Source organism: Idiotropiscis lumnitzeri, chromosome 15 (genome assembly GCF_059441095.1).
Source record: "Idiotropiscis lumnitzeri isolate Australia: NSW breed Sydney's pygmy pipehorse chromosome 15, RoL_Ilum_1.0, whole genome shotgun sequence".
Taxonomy (NCBI): domain Eukaryota; kingdom Metazoa; phylum Chordata; class Actinopteri; order Syngnathiformes; family Syngnathidae; genus Idiotropiscis; species Idiotropiscis lumnitzeri.
In genome coordinates, this window is record NC_142405.1 from 8,110,478 (window position 1) to 8,130,610 (window position 20,133).

Sequence of the window (20,133 nt, forward strand, 5' to 3'; positions counted from 1 at the left end):
CGGCCTCACAGACGCCGACGGCTCTCCGAGCCATACAAACGTGTCAGTGAGGAATCGACAACACAAAAACATAATCTACGTTCACTTAAGGAACTACTTACATTTTCCCCAACAAATCCTTTTGAATGAAGAAAACGTTCCCAGTTCACCAAAATGAGCGCAAACTCGTCACCAACACAAGCACACTGTTGTGCGCGTGTGTTCAGCAGAAGCTCCTTTTTGCGTTCGATCTGTCTAATCTTCTCAACTCTTGTTATTATTTCACTGCTGGCTTCCTTGATCTTGTTTTCTACTCTCCTTCTTCACTCCTCTCTCTCACTGCGTGTTGAATGTCACTCCACCCAGTGGGAGTGCAATGGGAGGTGCAGGAGGAGTGATGTCATGCCAGGAATGCAGTCGATGCAGATGATGAAGAAGAAGAAGGTTTGAAATGCAAATAGTTCAGCTGTCAACTCTTAGTTGGTTAACGCCAACGCTTCTGCGTGCGTGTGCGCGTTGCCGCTGTTATAATGAGCGCGTCTGGTTATCTAAACACACGTTAGGAGCATTCTGATGACATTCAACCGCAATCCCGCCAGTCTTACTCAACAGTTTTCGTCCACAACAACACATTATGCCACAATATTAGGTACGCATGCGAACGAGGTCCAAAACATTGTACCATGTTTAAATTCAGATCCAACTCTTTTTAACTAGACCAAATATTTTGGCCTCAGGTGTTCTAAATATTTTAAGACATGCACATTATTTTAGGTGTACCAAATATTTTGAACATCGGTGCACAAGATAGTCGCCCTGATGGTTCACCAAATATTGTTGCCTATGTTGTACCTAATATTTTGGGTGCCTACCAAGTATTTTGGCCTTAGGGTGTGCCTGATTCGCAGTCCAGTAGCTTTGTGCATCTATCTATGCCGGCGACCTATAGTGACAGGCAGAACAATTAATTTCTCCTCCACTTCCACTAAATTAGAGTACTTTTTAATTGTCCACTTGGGGTCGCCATCCTCAAGTTCTACTGTAATATCTGTGATTTTGAATGCGTGTCGTTTTAAAAGTCCTGACCTGTTGAATGCTGTCGGAGTTAGCAAATGTGAGTCTAGAGATGGCTCAGGATCGCACTGGCGGTTAAGAAGCTAACTGTTAGCCAGTCTGTGTGTTGAGTTATTAATTTGTGGCCACTGGTAGCACGTGAGGAATGTGCTTTTTGGGGGTGTTTGTTATCCTACTGTTTGTTAAAAGAGCACGATAGACGTGCATGTCCTATTTAAAAATCAGTGATAAAGTGAACTGCGATAAGGCGAGGGATGACGGTCATCTAATTTCCAGTTTTAATACAAATCATGGATTTTATCTTAGTAGACAGTCAAATAAGAGTTTTTTTGTCATTTGGGAACGTGTACAAAAAAGAAAACATACTCACACTTACCAACTGAAGCACATCTTCATCTTTTGGCATAATGGAGAGCTCCAGCACACTCTCACTGGTGAAAAATATAAGAGATTAGTAATCACGGGTTTCATACAGGTTATTACACAGAGAGATTAGCAAAGAAAAGTTGACAAGATGCAGTGCGGCAGGCCTAATTGCACATGAAGATGCATCTTGCTCTCCGTCCGTGTAGAACACGGCGCTCGGGGATAACTTCTTTCACCAGTGATTAGCATGCGTGTCATCTGCGTGTTCAAAGCGGTCAACACGGTTCAGTGACTCTAAACACGGCGTGATAAGAGGTCTCACCTGTTCTGGATGAGGGCGATCACCTGTGAGTAAGTCTTTCCCAGCACGCTTTCGCCGTTCACCTTCACCAGACGATCACCTGACAAACAAAACATGATTTGGCGGATTTTCGACACTACATTTTTTAGGAGACAACAAGGTCACTTTATAAAATCCACTTCATCAAAAGAATTTTTGAAAGCTGTTTAAATGTGGTTTAGAAAATACTAAAAGATAATTTGAAGAATTTCCTATTTTGCTGCTTTTTTTTCTTCTACCTAAGTGGTTCTGAAAGTGTGGTATGTACCTCTAGTGGTCTTCAAAATCATTAATTGAAAGGGTCAAACTGTGCATGATGCTACAATTGTTTAACCTTTTTTTTATGCAACGTTTTAATAATTGATAAATCTGTTGATTATTTTTTTCAATTAATCAGTGAATATTTTTCATTTCCATTCCATATTCAAAAGCAGGTGAAATTTTGACTATTTTGACAATTTTCAGTTAAAAAAAAATGGCTGTAAACGAGGACGAAAGGGCAGTCCTAATATTTGGCGTATACCAAAAATTATCCCTTAAATTATTGCTTTACAAATGTTCTTAATATTTTGACCACTGGTACGCCTAACATTTACATATTCCATACCAAATTTACAAAGCAAATGGGGAAGGACTTGAATTCTGTTCTCTCTCACCGGTACAAAGGCCCGCTTGGTGAGCAGGACCTCTCTCTCGCACATTCTTCACAAAGATGGTGTCCATCGGCTCCAGTCTGCCTTTCTGGTAACCTGCATGACCAAAAATAATAATGATGAAGTCAGGGAATTAGCATATACCTGTGCATTTGTATTATTCCTTGACTTGGCCCGTTTTTAGGTGCACTTCTGCAATGTTTGCTGTAGAGGGCGCAGGAAGGCTACAAAGTGGAAGTAATGACTGCATGACGTCAACGTGTCAGGACAGCCGGGTTTAAAGAAGCCAACTTAGGATCTTTTTAACCTTATTAAGCACGATAAGACTTCGATTAACAAAAATAATAAGAATACAAGCTTTATACTTTTAACAATAGGCTTCAAGAAAAATGGAAAAAATAAGGGTAATTTAACCTGAAGATGTATGCCTTTTAATTGTTTTGTTGGGACAAGAAAAAAAAGAGGGCTCACCCTTCCCGTTGCCGTTCTCCTCATCCTGCAAAAAGAAGAGTGTATTTTTTACAAAAATGGTATAATGCCATGTGTGCTTTTTTCTTTTCTGCATTCTATTGTGGAAAACAACGGACGTGAAGTAGAGAGCAGCCAGAGTGAAGACTTGAATCCGATTGAACAGTCAATCTGATGGCGCTTGAGAGGTGCTGCCAAGTGCCGAGTTTGTGCCATCACATTGAAAAAGACGATTTTCTTTTAATTTATATAATAAAACTATTTTGGTACTGTATCATTTAAGACCCGTTGTTTTTTCTTTTAAGCAGCTCCAACACACTCAAAATGGCTTTACAATGATGCAACACACCGCACACAAGCACAAGCACACACACACACACCCGCACGTGTGTGCGAGCTGAGTGGACAGTTTCTGGTGAGGGTGAGTGTGGGCTGACTGCAGCCTGGGCTTTCGGCCTCGCTGAGTGGGCTCATTCCTGACTGGCTGCACACAATACTGCGGGCGGGGGCTTTACAGGCACAGAAAGACTGACTGGAGTGGAGACTAGAGCACACAGTCCAGACACTGAAGACCACTAGCAGAGACTGTCGAACCCGGACCACAGTTTGATTAAGGGTTGATACATAGGCCAACCTTCACTCGATGTTTGAATATGAAACAATATAATCTTTTTCTGAAACGTGAACCAAATGACATTTAATATCATTTAATGTTTAACCTTTGTTTGATACCCTAACCCAGAATACTTAACCGGTGTTTGAAATACCACTAATTCAAAATCTTAATCTTATGCTTGGAACCCTAAACCAGTCTTAAAACCCTACTTTGGAACCTTGATCATCTCATGACACCTGAATGTGAAGGCCAAACCAAGGCTTGAAACCCTAATTGTAAAACACATTTTTTTCTTTGAAGCCTTACTTTGAAACTGTAATCCTGAACCCGAATCTCAAAACATAGGCCTGACTTGAAACCCGAATTCAAAACCTTACTTTTTGCTTGAAACCCAAATCCCAAATTTAATCTCTCATCCAGGTTTGAAACCATACTTTGAAACCCTGAACCAATCTTGAAACCCTAACCTTGTCGAGTTTTTGCTTGAGAACAATCAGGTCCCTCTTGCGCGTTTATTTTTGTACCACACATGTTCTCCATTTTGTCCCAGCTGGACCATTTTTTTTTTCACGCTTGAGCAGCCTCGGTGCAAGATAAAGCTAATTGTGGCTTCGTGGTGCAGGGTCAACCGGGTTGAGTTGGAGCGCAATGAAACAAAAAGCTCAAGTGAGCAAAGATCATTCACGCGGTAGGGAAGGAAGACTCTTCACCCGTAAGAATGAGCGCTAATGGGACCGTGTGTTTGGAGCTCCGGTTGAGGTGTGTGGGCAAACGTCTCCAGATGTTCAGCCACAAGTCGTACGGAGGCTGCTGAAAACAAGCCGTCTATTATTATACTTTCACCGAGCTGGCAGCTGCCCGTTGAATGAGAGCCCTTGTGCTGGCTACGGTGCTGCTCGCAGGCGGGCACTACCAGGCCACACTGGGACAATAGAATCCAATGCTGCATTTTTTTTTTTTTTTTTGTGCTGGATTTGAACAATCGCACCCACAGACATGAAGCAGAGATGACCATTAGGGGTACCAATTATGGCTTTAAGACAGGGTTTCGGTTTCAAGTTACAGATTCAATTTCTGATTTAAGATTCAGTTAGATTTAAGATTCTTTGGCACTTAATTACAGCGCGGGACTCGAGTTGATTTGTTTAGCGCTGTGACATTTTCATATTTATTTGCACCCTTGCACACTTTGATGGGTTGAAATCAGTTAAGACTAAGTTTGATACACACACTGACATTTGTTGCACCTCACCTTAAGGTTGGTGTGCAACGTGGACTCCGGCGGGTAAACGATGAAGTGCCGCAGCGTGAAGCCGAAACCTTGCGAGTTCTTGCGGAGGACCAGCGTGCGCGGGCCCTTAAAACTCCCGCTGACGCTCTCCTTGCCCGGCCGGGACGCCATTGTCGGCCGGGGGTTGTTGTCGGCGGCGGGCGACGAGAGACCATCCCTCCGCCCTTTCGCCTGTGGACATCAGAAAAGATTTAATCAATGTGGGGTCCTGTAATCAACACCATGCCAGGAATTATTTAGGCCCACATGTCTGAAGTTGAAGTTTTCCCGCACAGATTCTCACCCGCTCTCTAAATATGTCATTCCCAAAAGGCTGAGTAAATAAAAAAGGCCCATCTGACGGACACACGTGAGAACTCTCACCCCCGTGTTGCCCCACATCTGTCCATCACACGCTGTCACCTGACCAAACAAGCGAGGAAAAAAAAACACCTCGGCGTCCCAAGACTTAATCGGCTCCAAGCTGCATGCATACCATCAAAGCCACAAATATTGACAGGAATTAACGTTTTCCACCTTTTGCGATGTTTATATAGCAGGGGTTGTGCAATACTTCAAAACACATTTATACACATTATAAAACAGACTTAAACTCATTTAAACAACTTTAAAACACGTGGCAGTATTTCAACGCCAAAAAAATAAATAATAAATTACAGAAAATGCAGAAATTATGGGCGTGTATGTGTACAGTGTACACATTGTTTTATTGATTGTCATCTCGTATCAGAGATAATATATATAACGTAAAGACCAGAAAGTAAATGCACCACCAACGAAGCTAACGGCGCTAATTTCTACTTGCTAATATAGTATCATGTAAATGAATGAGGGAATATTTCTAAATCAATCAACTGGCATGACAACATTAATTTAAGCATCCAAAGTGCTGCGTCTCATCAAAAAACAATTTTAGCATTAGCCATTAGTTTAATGAAATATTTAAACAGCTTACTAGCTTTGTGATTGTGTTAAACATTTCACATGGATCCAGTAAACACGCCAACAAACACACCATTTTAGCTATTAGCTAAGGGGAAAATGCACCCTGAAATGAGGAGAAAAAAGTTACATCCAAGACCTTGCTGCTAAGTTTGGATTAGCTAAATGTCTCAGCAAATGTTTTACTAGCTTGACAATTTTATGTTAAACAGGCTCGAAAAAATGTCTGTGTTTGGTCAAAACCAAACTTCCTGACATAAACATGACCACACGTGACTGACATACACACGCACGCACATACACAAGCGCTTAACCAGGTGGGCGCACCGCAACAGGAAGTGGCATGCCATAGGCAGGAAGTGGGCTCGCGTTACAGGGCAGGACAACCAGACGCGCCTAAAAATAACAACTTCCATTTCTTCGCTCCTTCGCCTCCTCCTCCTCTTCTCTTCGCCTTGCTTTTCCGACATAAAAAAGTTTTTCTTCCACCATTTTCTTCCCAATGGTATCGAAACAGGAGTTCAGAACATTCAGAAGGCACTTCATCCACCATATTAATAAAATCACTTAATTCATCGTTTGCTTTTTCCATAATCCCATTCATGACCTTCATATTTGTAAAAGCATATATTTAATTGATTATATTTATTGAATTGTATAGAAGGATTATTGATACAAAAGAGGGGAAATCAAAAGCTCAAGTTGAATCACACGAGAGATCAGATTGCAAATGTTTTTAGTAGCACAGAATGACAGCGCCCGTATGTACGAGCAATATTTTGTCTCCGCTTCGGCATGCGTGACAATAGAAAGTAAGCAGCTATTTTCCTTGTAATTGCATGTCAAAGACGCTTCAAAGAAGAACTAAACATGGAAGCTAAGTTCCAGACCGGAACTCTGTTTTGACAAAGTGCAACATTTCTGTGACAAAGGATGATAATATATAAATATTTAAAACATTTTATGACAAATATTGGAATTTTTTTGTGTCAAAATGTCATTTTCATGTCAAACGTGTAGTTTTAGGTTTCATAACAAAAACAATTATCTGCCTAATTATTACTTTTAATGGAAAAAAAAACAAGCAGTTTTGTGGCAAATTATTTAGTGTTGATGGCATAAAAATAAGCATTTACTGTGGCTAAATTTTTGTTTTATTGGCAAAAACTAGCATTTCTGAGTTTTCATTGCAAATCAATCATTTTTATACAAAATCCAGTGTTGAGTGAAAAATACAGTGATTGCAAACATTTCAGGTAGATTTGAGTTAAAACTTTAATAAACGTAACACATTTTTTGTCGTTTTGAACAGATTTTGTCCTTTTGCGGCAAAATGCACAGTTTCCATGATGAAATCATTTTTTGGTGGCAAACTGTGGCAGTGTCATCGCAAAAACATTTTTTCTTAAGAAGGCTTTGATTGGATCTGATCAGTTAACCCATCTTCTAGTTCATTCCACAAACAGTGTCCAGATGCTTGACAGAGAGGCGCATAGGGGGGTTGTCAAGCGAACGTTAAGAAAGAAAAGCAGGCCAGAAAATCAAGTGAAGGAGGCCGACAGGAGAAATTCCTCAGAGGGAGCGGTTTGGCCGGGGACGAGTCGGAACACGCGCTAACGTGCAGTCTGAGAGTGAATAAAGGGATGAAGAGAAGAAGAAAAAGAAGAGGAGGAGTATCGGATCCCGGCAAAAGAACAGGCTCCGGCACGCCGTTTTTTTCGACCGCATGGCCCCGCCCAGCACTGGGAAAACTGAAACCTGTCATTACCCCAAACACGCACAGGCCTGAAGGGTCGGCATTGGAGTATTGTTGATAAGCTTTGCATCTTTTGCAAACAGTCCCATGAGTGTGGAGAAAACTAGAACGAGTATAAAACACTAAACATTTACCGGCTCATATAATTTACCCAAACACTCTGTATAAAAATGATTATATTTAAGAAGAGATCAAATTAATTCTATTACAACCAAATTTTTTAAATTTAAACTCTTGATACATTACCACAAAATAAGACACTCCATCCATCCATCAATTATCTGATCCCCTTATCCTCACAAATTTGCCACAAAAATATTAGATTTTCTTCTGGACGAACGTAAAACATTTGCCACAAAAATGCAACAGTTTGCAAACCCCAGATTTTGCCACAAAACCAGTCCTTACAAGAAAAAATAATAATAATTGTACGAATACAACATTATGCTATAAAAACGATATACATTACAAATAAAACATATCCTCCCAAGAAAAAACTATATTTAGTCACAAAATTCTACATTTTGCAAAGGAAAAATACTATAATCTTCCTATATCATGTGACAAAATTTCCCATTGAATACCACAGGACATATTTTGCCCTTGTCCTCGATTTGGAGGAAATCACTTCTCACACGATGTTGATGACGGGAAGAAGGCTCAACCTGCAGAGGAAACCATTAAAAGCAAAAAAAAAATGTCCAGTTGGCATCATCAGCAGTGGCACTTGACACTCCACTTCCAGGGTGTTCCCCCCCTCATGAGGAATACAAACTCCATCAAAAACAGCGCACTTGTGTATTTGACCATGTTCCGCACAATAAACGACATTAACAAATGCGGCTCTCCTTGCCCACATGTGAGAGCTTCACAGTCGACAACAAGAAAATGTAATCTTCATCTACTTTTATGACAATTTGACCAAGGATCAGATTAAATCCTCAAATTTCTATTGCTCGCCGGAGGCAAAATGGCAAAGTAGTAGCACAAGTAGTCGAAGAGCCGTCAAAGCAAAGCCTATCGGCGGGGCTGTAACAATACTGCTTTTTTTTTTTTTTTAAAGAGCTGAGAGCTGCAACCTGTTTGAAAAGTGGAGCTTTACGCGCACGCCGACACAAATGCTGACGAGCCTTTAATCCCGATGGCCGCCGCGTGTCTGCCGACTACCCGCCCGGCCCCCCCAGGAGCCGCCGCCCGGCCAAGAGGGGAAGAGGATGCGGGTGGGGGGAAAAAAAAAAGGCGGGTAATTCCATAACTGGTTTAAAAGAGTGTAACTGTGGTGACGTTTTATTAAGATGTGTTGATCTATGTTAATATGAAAAATATGACAGTTGGACTGGCTGTAAAGTCAGTTGAACCGGTTCCTCCATCACGGAAGCTGGAGAGGATTAGAATTCTGCTGCAGAAACAGGCTTCGCCACTCCTGATGACGATTCCAGAGAAATACTTTCCCCACATTCCAATTTACAGACACACCATCGCAATCAAGCTAAGAATCATCTTAGCGAGCCCTTCAGAACTCACCAAATGATGCCAAGAACATTTTTACCCACAGAATACTGTATTTTGACATTAGAACCAAATAGTCCAACATTTCCACAAACACCCTCATTCGATAGCATTGTGCCAAACGTTTACGAACGAACCGATTATCTGACTTGAATTCCAAAATAAATTGCGGTTCACGCACGGGAATGTTTGCTGAACGCGCCAACTAATTACTTCGGTGGAATGACAACTTTCAAGGGGACACTTTTAACAAGGTGTTGTGGGGGGCCGCGAACTGTCAGAGTTCTGTGACCTAGAACCAAACCCACCAAAGCTCCCCCACGCTCTCACCATTTAAGGCGTGGAGAAAAACACCGACAGGAAGTGTGAAAAGTGAAGATTATGCGGAGTTGAGATTTTCAAGTGTGTTTGTAAGAATTGGTGTCCATTGGTGAGGTCGTAGGACACTGGGGATCAGACTTTTTGGGGGGTTTAGGTCGTGGTTGCTTTACATACACAGCTGGGACAAATACGTCCTTCGGAATGTGCAGCCAACTCTGCAAGCCAAATGTTTGCAAGGCAAACTCAGCTCAATTCTTATCGCAGCGTGAATGCTGCAAGTAACTAATTACTTTTGGGAAAAAGTGACAACATTTAGATGAACTTGTGACAGTAGTGTTGGCAAAAGCATGTCATGTAGGATCAAATCAGGCATAAATCTTTATGGACGAAGGAAAAGCTTTTCTCAGGATTTATGATGTCATTCTGTAGATCCAGATTAGTTCGATTTAGAACGCTCAAAGAAATGTTTATATATTTTGCCATGGAAAGCGACATATTTTTTCCCCAAAAACATTCATGTCTGCAGTTTTTACATTTACTACGTATTAGCAAGAAGACTCCTTCAAGTAGAACGTCTTATTTGCTTTGAAGTATTTTGTCACAAAAATGATCATTTTGGGCATGAATACGAGGTTGCCACGAAATGTGAATTTTTGTCATAAAAATTGCACAAAAATTCTCGTTTTTCAATTGAACTTTGATATTATTCACAAGGCCTGCATTTTTTTGCCACAGATTTTTGCCATGAAAATGATACTTTTTGCAGAGTAAATATTCTACAACAACTATTTTATCATGATTGCCACAAAATACAATATATTTTTTGTTATGACAGATACATATTACGCCAAATAGACTTGATTATGCCACAAAAAAATTACACATACATTAGTTATTTTTTGCCATTAGGACAACAAAACATGCTACAAAAAATAAATTTTGTGCTATGAAAATGAAGGAAAAAAATTTTTCCTTGAGAATTTTTTGTCACATGAACACAACATTGTTCTCCCCAAAACTCCAAATTCTGACACACCATGTTACTTTACTGCAGTCATGAACGTTCCGACCAATCACATGACGTCACGCCACTGTGATCCCCAAACATGCCCTCTCCTTACCCTAAACTGATGGGCGATGCAGTGGTGCCCGACAGTCATGACCGGCGGCGACGGCGGCGGCCCGGTGACGCCGCGCAGCACGGCCACCCAGATGCAGCGAGGCTCAGGGGAGCTGCAGTCCACTCCCACCGGGTTCTGGAAGCTCCAGTCAGACCCGGTCGGCGCAGGGCACGGGAGCATAGCGGCGGGCATGGGGATGGGGCGGTCGCTCACGTGTGCATTGCTAAACGAGCGCATGGGACATAAACTCAGCGCAACATCCAGGACTTCGGTGGCTTTCCCTTTGCCATCGCCGCAAGCCGTAATCCCAATCGTAGCTCCGGAGTGAGTCTCTGGAGAGAGTGACAGTGTGGCTGTCCTGCTGGTCTTCAGCATACAAAGCTGGTGCGTCCACCCCCAAAACACACACCCGGCTTGTCTCCTCCCCATCACCCTTCTTCACTGTGTATGGCTAAAAGCTGACAAATCCTCTCATCTCTGTCAGCAAGCCACCAGAAGTCAACTTCCACCAGGCAGGAACAACTCATGTAATCCCCAAAAACATCATGCAGGACAGATGCCGTGGCGGCACGTGCGCATGTGAGCGTATGTTTGGAAATGGGTGGGTTGACCAAAGACACGCAAAGTGGCAGCCAACGAAGGAGGAAAAGATCCCGAAGTCAACGCCAAAAGTTTGTTAGCGCTTCGCAATCGATTTGATGACAAAGTATCACTAAAATTTGTCTGCTACTGTAGTGGGCCACAAAAAGGCAATATTCTGCAAAGAAAACACAATAGTTTGCCATGAAACACAGTTTTTCATAAAGCACTCGATTTCTTCAGAAACTTCTTATCAAGGCCCAACCGATTAATCATTTGAAAAAAATAAAATAAAATAAAAAATCAGCGATATGGAATTTGACCATATAACATTAAACCTAACAAGACACCACAAACGTCTTTTCACACAATCCACTTTACAGAGAGACGAACCTCCCCACTTTCCCACCCCCCACATTAAACCGACAAACTTGACAGCAAACCGTCAGGCCTCCACATTCTGACAAATGAGCTTGGTTCTGATGCACTTTCTGTATGTCTCAAGTTTACATGAACAAGCAGCGCATTGTTTTCAGGACTTTTTTTTTTTTTTACTGGATTTGGTGTTTGGCTCACGCACAAATATGTAAAGAAATAGACATTTTGTCTGTTCCACCTCTGACACGGCCTCAGAATATGGCAAATTGCTTTTATCTGCCCAGTACAGGTCACGCGGAGCACGACATGGGAAATGGTCTCGATTAAAACGAGAATTCCCTCAATTATGCCATGAAAACGAGACATTCTGTCGGGAAAAGAAATATTTGTATGTGTCATGCAAACCACACATTTTGCCACAAAATTGTTAGATGGCCAAAATGAATACATTTTGCAAGGAAATTCGTATATCTTTCCAAGATAACACAGAAAGCAGTCAACATAAAAGGTTGACAGTTACACTTCTAAGCAACTGTCAGTTTTTGTGCACTTTGACATGGAAATGACATTTCACCACAAAAGTGCTACTTTCCTATAGCAGCAAACTTTTTTTCAGTCTTGTGATCTTCTTTTTAAAGATTACACAATGGGGGTGATTAAAAAAAAATCAAAAACATGCTGTCATTGTGTGCAACAATTCCTACTGTAAACACATATAAACACGCACACACACACACACATAAGCACATTCAGTGCTTACTATAAATATACTTAGCTTCTGTATGTAATTAAGATCCATCATAAAAGCAGCACGGCTTTAAAATTTGGCTTGGATACAGCGCCACTGCAGAACTGCGCAGGCAAAAGGAGAAACGAGTGAGTCACTGCAAACATCCAGTGGGTGGCGCTGTGGGGGCAGCAGTACTGTGTTGCTCAAACTGATTAGCTTGATGATCGTGTTTAATCTCACATCGTCACTGCTGGGCCAACAGATTTACAAAAGACCCCCCTCCTACATGTTTATAATCCCCACTGGAAATGATTGTCAAACTAAAGTTTTTTTTTTTTTTACGATCTGCCACAATGAGAAATAAAACTTTGCGTGATGTGTGTGGGGGGGGGAGTAGGGGAGGTAATAAAATCCAGCAATGTAAAAAAAAAAATGTGATAAAATGAAAATGATGCAGGGAGGGAGTGACCTATAAGATAACTGAAAGGAAAACATTCTAGGGGGAAAAAAATCCCCAAATATTACAATTTAAACACGCACACACACACACACACACACACACACAAAAGTATGACAAGAAATAACCCAAAAATAGACAAAACAAAAGAAAAATGACTTTCACAAAAATTTTGGGAAAAAAATAATTGCTAAACAATTTTGATTCAACTTGAAATTTAATTGAGTGCTCACTCAGTGCATTTCTTTTTTCATTAAAAATAATTTATTTGCCAATAAAATATTTCAATTATACCATGCAATAACGACAAAAAAAATAATAATGGGATAAGCGATGAGAATTCTAATATTTTGCTTTGTTAAAGTCTTGCGACAGTGTTAAGTGACTCACACGCGCTGTGGATGTGCTGCTGCTAAAATGGTCCAAACAATAACAAGAGCAGTTTATCAGTGTGTGAGGAAAAAAAAAAAAAAAAGCGTCCGTTTGTCCGTCTAGACAGACATTACTGTTAATCTGTCCGCAAACCACCCGAGCAAGGGGGCTCGGGTGAAAAGTGTACGCAGCTGTTTAAAGCAGGTTAATTTTAACTGTAATCTCTACTAAATCCATCCTGCCCCCCCCCCCCACCTTCCCAACAACACACACAGGACCCCACTGGTCAAGCTGGCTTCATGTGAAGGGTGCCATTGGCAGCAGGCGGCCACTAGAGGGAAGCCACAACTGGGACGCAATGCCTTCTGGGACTGTCACTCTCTGTTACTTACTAATAGACCGCACCAAAGCCACACAGCTGCTGGAAATGACCTCTAACAGCTCACACACCACAGGTGCAGTCCGAGCGTGTGTACTGGGGGTGACACAGCTGAAGGGAGGTAGGTGGTCCCCAATTGCGTACCCTTAAAAGTGCCTAAGACAACATAACGGTAAAAATGCACCAGTTTCTCTTTCATGCTGCTCTGTATTAAAGCAAACCACCTGACCACGCATGCCACACATTACACATGCGTGTGTGTGCAGAACAAACATGTGCCATCAGGCCATGTGAGTCGAAGGTGCAAATAATTAAGCGAAACCGCTTTCCTTTCACACCTGTGCTCAAAAAGTGGCCTCCAAACACACTTTATAGAAAAAAAAAAAAAGTCACGATTCTACTTTGCCATGCCGTCAGATCCAAACGTGCCGCTTATTATGAGAATATTTGTAAGAAAGCTGCATGTACTTTTCACGCCAAGATGTTCTGTTCGAGTGCAAAATAAATGGTCTATGATCATTTTAATGTCAACAAAAGTATTATTAAAGTGGACAAGAACAATACTTAACAGGGAATGTCAACATTTTACTTTGCTGTGCATTCAGATCCAAAATGTGCTCCCTGACAATATTGGTAGTGTGAGTTTCTGCTCAACTGGTGTGTAATTTCAAGGGCAAAAAAAAAAAAACACTATGTTGATTTAAATGTCCCAAAAGTGGTATGAAAATGGACAAGAACAACGATGTGTTATAAAGGGGAAAAATACTTTAACTTTGCCACTGATCTTGGGCCAACAAACACTGCTTATTTATATGAATACTTGTAACAAAAATCATCTCCCATTGCACTCATAGAGACATTCACTTCAATTTTATGTGCAATGAAAAATGTTTTACACGTCCCTAGAGTGGCATAAGAAAGAACAGAACCTCATAGATTTTTTTAATGACATTTTTACTGTCATCCATTTTGATCCAAAACCTGCTGCTCAGTGACTTTAATATTTGTTAGCAACATCAATTTATACTCGATGTGACGTTCTGCTGAACGTAAGATACATTTCAAGTGCCAAAAAGTCAATTTTTTACTTTGTCTGGCTTTAAACCCAAAATGTCCTCTTATCTAACTATAGAAGTAAGAAACATGAACTTTAACTCACACTGTGCCATCCTGCTCAACGTACTGGTAAATAAAATTTCAATTGTTAAATTAATAAATTACAATTCGGTTGAAATAAAAGGAATTCTAATATCGCTGTCAAATAAAGGCAATAAGGAGCTGCCAGATGTTCGGGACATCTGGGTAGGTGGGAGGTAAACTCGGCCATCATCTGCATAACGAGGTCAGAAGTTGGCAAGAGACGGCGGCCGTGACACACATTCCCTCGCAGACACGCTCCAATTAGCTCCCGTACGCGTCATCCGCCCTTTAGCATCCACGGCAAAATCCTGACCGATTTTTCCGCAGCGGCAAAAGCGCTGCTGCCGTGACACGAGTGCCGGAATCTTGGGATGTTGATGAATGATTTAACGGCGAGGCGGTATCACTAATTTATCCTGCGAGCTGATTCGGAGCGGCCGAGACAAACAAGCCATCGGGAAAAGAGAAGAGCTGGTGTGTACCGAGGAAAGACAATGACGGAAACAACCAGATCCCCCAAAAAGTCTGCACTTCTTAAGAGGCCAGTTGAGGTTCTACTTTAAGCTAACAAGCGGGGCGTGTCTCCACTCAGGCAACTCAGCAGCTATCTCCCAAGTTTTGGAGCAACAAAAACTCGTTTCAGATGGACTGCTTATGGGTGAAAGGTTGAAGTTGAGAAAAGACACTGTGGTTAGACAACAATTGTCAAAAAGGTGCGATTGAACAAACCACAAGGACTTCACGTATGAGGAGGGTGCGCAGCGTGTTTAATGGCTAATAAGCAATAAATTAAACTGTCAAGCAACCAGTCAATAAAGATCTACTAGGCAGTGTGTCAAAGGCTTTGTCGTTACTTCGCTATTGGCCTCTGAGGTCATGCTACCATTAAGAGAAGTTGAGAACTTGGAAGTTGGACCGGAGAGACAAACCCTGCTATGTTAGCTTAGCGCGAGCTAGCTAGCTAGTGGGATGCGGATAAATTCAAAACTTTAGCTAAAGTGAAAAAAACCACCCTTGGTTCTGCTGTTGGCCATAGCAAGACTAAGAAAGTAAGAAAGTGAAAGTAAGTTATTTTAAACTAAAAAGGGAAACCTTTCCAAAGCACGTCGATGTACTCCAAAGGTTTTCAAACGTGAATATGAGGCTTGGTGAAGGGCTTTGAGCAACATATGCTGTTGATAAAGCACTATATAAATCAACTTCGTTTAATCATTATTTGTGAACTCATGGCAATGTCCTGCTTCGGTGAGTTACGTTTAAAAGTATAATCCCGGCTCGACTGATGTGCCAATTTGCGGCTCCAGACAAGCATTAACAAAGCCAAGTGTAACATTACACCAGCTGTAATCATACCAGAGAGACTCATCGAGGAAATTCACAGCTGATTGAATCGGCAAAAGTTACTTTTCAGCGGCTTTACTTCCTGTGCCGATGACGGCATTTGGTAAGGAGAGAGTGCACACCCCCACTTCTTCGCCGTATCCCGCTTCATCTCCCATGTGCCGACCACAGCCGCTGGGAGCAATCAGAGCGGTCACGTCTGAACTGCAGTAAGAGAACTCCTCCCTGCCGCTCTCCCTCCGTCCATCCTCTTCCCTTTCTTCTCTTTCGGTACCCTCTTCCCTTCTGCATCTGGGCGAAGGCCGGCCACACTCCCCCAGCCAGAGGCCCGCATGTATAAAATTAGCTCATCTCCGCCTCTGTGTAATTACCCCGGTGAGATTATAAGTTTGGTGCTCACCGGTGACGTCGCTCGGACGGACAAGAACGGGGCGTGGCCAACAAGGATGGAGCCCCAGTGTTTATTAGAGCGAGCGACATGGCCTGCCTGGAGTTTCCATTTGAGCTCATCTGGTTTCTGCATTCCTGCCATGCATCAGCGCTCCGAAAGTCGTCCGGAGGAGGTGCGCCGAGGCCATTTAGGGAGTTCTCACAAAACATATTCAACAGACTCAAAATTCCACCTGGTGCAAATGTGCGTGAAGTGGTTCCAAAATGCATTCGGTTCACCGTCTGAAAGGACCCGAGAGTCCTTATTCTCATCCCAAATGTCTCCTCTCGTGACTCGATGGACTCACAGTAGCTCCTTTGAAGGTTTCCAGAAAAGCACACTGTCTGTGATTATTCAGATAACATAAATCAATTGCAGTCGTCTGGAGAGTTGATAAATCGGATTTTCCAGTGCGTCTAATCAGGATTTGATCCGAGTTTGAGACCCTGAAGCGACTTGGAATGGCGAATTGGCTGCTGTGGTGATTCATTCGAGATCGTAAAGATTTTGACTTATTCAGGATGAAGACGTGTAGTTTTTATCACCCATCTTGAGACTAGACGTCAACAGTTTGTTCCTTTTCAAACGCATTCAAACAATCCAGGAGGGCTTTCTGGTGCCATCTGAGGGCAATCTGGTCCAAAAGGACTTTGACATCACCTTTTCCCTAAAATGCTTGCTATTTAGTGGACGACTTGCACTTTTTTTTTTTTTAGGACGATAAACATTAACCGACAAAGCAAAAAAAAAAAGCATCCGTGTGAGCTCTCATGTTCGTCCATCCTCCCGGCTCTGCGCAACTGCTCGTCCCTCCTCCCTCTGCTCAGATGAGAAGTAGGGGAAGAAAACAAAAGCGGCTGGCCTTTCAAATTATCTTCAAAGAAATGGCTTGTTTCGGGATCCGTGCAAGCAGCCAATTACGTTGCAAGCACGACTTTGCCTGCTTTTGGTGTTTCCGCCAACAAGAAAAAGAAACGCTCATTACAACAATACTTGAAACCTTGGCTTTTTAAAACCACCGTATACTGTCAAACTGCTAATCGGAAACGGAATTTGGTCTGCTGTACTTGCATCCATGCAATTGAACAGCATTGTGGGAGAACCAAGTGAGAGTTTCATTAAAACAAACTAAAGGTTGTTGGTGTGAAAGCAGAGATGTGAAAAGATGTCGATCCAAGAAGCAATGACCTTTGCCGGTGTAATGCAATAAAAGATCTCCATACGCCTCGTCTGTCACAATTAACCGTTTTTTAGCACGGGTATTAGCACAAGACCCCCCCCAGACATAAACTGTCCTCAGCGGTGCCATGAGTGGCTTCATCCCTCAGGGGACGACTCACCCAGCATACACTAGGTGGCGACGGCAGATTTGTAGAAAGAACTTGGAAGAAACAACCCTTTTAAGGCACGGGGGGGGGGTCTTTACGGGCGAAGTTTTCCTCTTACAAGCAGATGAATCTGGACTAAAATGCCGGAATGTGCACGAGGACAGGACAAAACCGCGGCACAGGAAAGAAGAAGACCAAAGAAGGCAAAAAAAGAAGGAGATCAAAGCTGGATGTCAAAGAGAGAAAAGTCAGCGAGATAGAGCATTAAATCCATCCACTTGGCTTCTTTCTTAAGGCGTATTTGCAGTAAACAACTTGCCAAGCTGCCAACATCCTCGTGAGAGGAGCTCCCTGCTAATATGGCTCACCAGAGGAATTGACTTCTGGAGCATTCAATTACACTTTGGGAATATTCTAGTTCATTTAAAGGACACGGTGGTCAAATCTGGTCCACTTTGGGAATATTCTAGTTCCCCTTTAGAAACATTCTGGTCCACTTTGAGGAGACTCCAATTTAAACATCTGGTCTACTTTGGGAACATGATGGTTTATTCTAGGGACATTCAGGTCCACTTTAAGGACATTGTAGTCCAATTCAGACATTAGACTTTAGAAACTTGCTGGCCCACTTTGAGGCATTCCTGGTCCACATTCTGTTCCAATTTGGGAACATGCTGGTCTCCATTATGCACCAAATCCAAATAGTGGAACATTCTGGTCTACCTTGGGAACATTAGGGTCCCCTTTGAACATCTGGTTTACTTAGAGGACTATTTGTCCATCGTGGGGTCTTGTTCAATTTAGGGATATTTTGATCACTTCCATCCAATAGACAGATTTATTTTTTTTTTTTAACAAATCAGCTAATCAAACTACAAGAAAAGTATGCACGCTATTGTGGAGATGACGTCTCCGGACGCCAAACTGAAAAGGGCACAAACAATATAATAGGCGCACTTTTGAGAATGTAAACAAAGGCGGCATTGTGATGCAGCTGCTTGTGCTAGCTTCTCTGCGGTTTTTGTTAGCTTCCCGCTAATCTCCATCTCATGACTCTGACTGTCAACACAGTCTGCAAAGAAGAAGAATAACAAGAGTCGAAACCTCGTTTCTTTACTTCACGTGTCGGCTGGTCTTGCAGCACAACTTCCCAACCTGTTCCATTAGTGTTTGTGGACATCATTCTCTCGCCATGACTCATTGGGATTCTCTTCATTCCCTCTTCCTCCTCACACTCCAACGCTGGCATTCCAGTTTAGACTGCGGTGTTCCTAAAAAGCCCGGAGGGGATTTTAACGCTCATTCAGCGCAATGCAACCATGATGCTGAAATGACAAGAAAGTGCAGACAGAAAGTCATAATGACCATAACAGACGGTAATGTCCTCCAGAGTGTCCTCACAGTGGAACAGAATACTTCTAAAGTGGCTGAAAATATCCTTTAAGTGGACCAATGTCCTAAAATGGTCAAGAGTTTCCCCAAGTGTACTTAGTTTCCCACAGTGGATCAAAATCTCATTTTAACAGACCAAAATGTGCTCAAAGGTGAGCACAATGTTCTCAAAGTAGACAAGAAAGTCTTCAAAACACTGCCACGGTGGACTACAATGCTCCAAAACGTTTCCAAACAGGCTGTCCTGAAAGAGACCCAAAACATCCTCAAAGTGGACCTAAAAATGTCCCCTAAGCGAACCAACATTTTCTTTCACAGACTAAAATACTATAATATTGCCAAGCAGGACTACCGTGTCCTGAAAGAGGACAAGAATGCACTCAAAGAAGGCCAAAGTCCTAAAATGGACCAGAATGTTCCCAAAGTGGTCTTCAAAATGAATCACGGTGGTCCCCACTCATCCCCAGCGACAGGCGGGTCCTCTTCTGCCTTTATAGGATCAGAGGTGGCTGGCCTTGGGTCGATATCAACAATCCAACAGTCAAGTCCACGCTCAGGAGCAAGACCAGACCTGTCCTTCTTTCCAGAACATATTGAATAGAATCATCTCTCAAGCACGTCAACTAGGGGAAAGAAAATAGGGAATTTTCTTTTTTTTTTCCCCACAGGACTTCAAGGGGACTTAAAAAAAAAAAAAGGCTTGCTGATGAATCCATACACCGCCATTCGCAACAACAATGGCCGCTCGCCACGAGTCAACAAGGTCGATGGCGACGGATGTCCTTCGCCACGACCGCAACGCCAGCTGGTGTCAAGGACCTCCCCGTGCAAACACCGCAGACCAAGGACAATAACAGAGCTGCAAACATAATGACTGTGTGTGCGTGTGTGTTTTCAATGTCCACAAATAATATCCATCAATTCAATACGACATTATTTAAGAAGTGTCTTAGGGCGCGTGGGCCTTTTCATGAACGCATCAATCCACACAAGGCCAGGCAGGTTGGATCAATAAGAGGCTTTTTGCAGCCAGACGTTGACGAGCAGGGCGTGGCTGCACTGATGCTGCAGAGGAGCACGGATGACGGGAAACCGGCGAGTGCATTTATGGACATCTCAATCCAGAGCCTCTCTCTCGTCAGTAGATCGAGTTTCACGAAGCAACGTGAAA

At 42.4% G+C, this 20,133-nt stretch overlaps 1 protein-coding gene across 9 annotated transcripts in view; it reads right to left on the bottom strand.

Moving 5' to 3' along the window:
• Nucleotides 1–20,133, bottom strand: part of arhgap23a (Rho GTPase activating protein 23a) — a 45,466-nt gene that overhangs the window by 14,457 nt on the left and 10,876 nt on the right. For 2 of the 9 annotated variants that reach the window (XM_088316341.1, XM_088316340.1), the window contains exons 2-6: nucleotides 4,749–4,958; nucleotides 2,884–2,908; nucleotides 2,416–2,508; nucleotides 1,742–1,820; nucleotides 1,424–1,484 (exon numbers count right to left, since the gene is read on the bottom strand). In XM_088316341.1, coding sequence (XP_088172467.1) covers nucleotides 1,424–1,484; nucleotides 1,742–1,820; nucleotides 2,416–2,508; nucleotides 2,884–2,908; nucleotides 4,749–4,958 — 468 coding nt within the window. Of the gene's footprint in view, nucleotides 1–101; nucleotides 452–1,423; nucleotides 1,485–1,741; nucleotides 1,821–2,415; nucleotides 2,509–2,883; nucleotides 2,909–4,748; nucleotides 4,959–10,436; nucleotides 10,884–18,674; nucleotides 18,697–20,133 lie in introns of those variants that run through there. The other 7 variants (XM_088316342.1, XM_088316335.1, XM_088316337.1 and 4 more) reach the window with 7 other exon arrangements.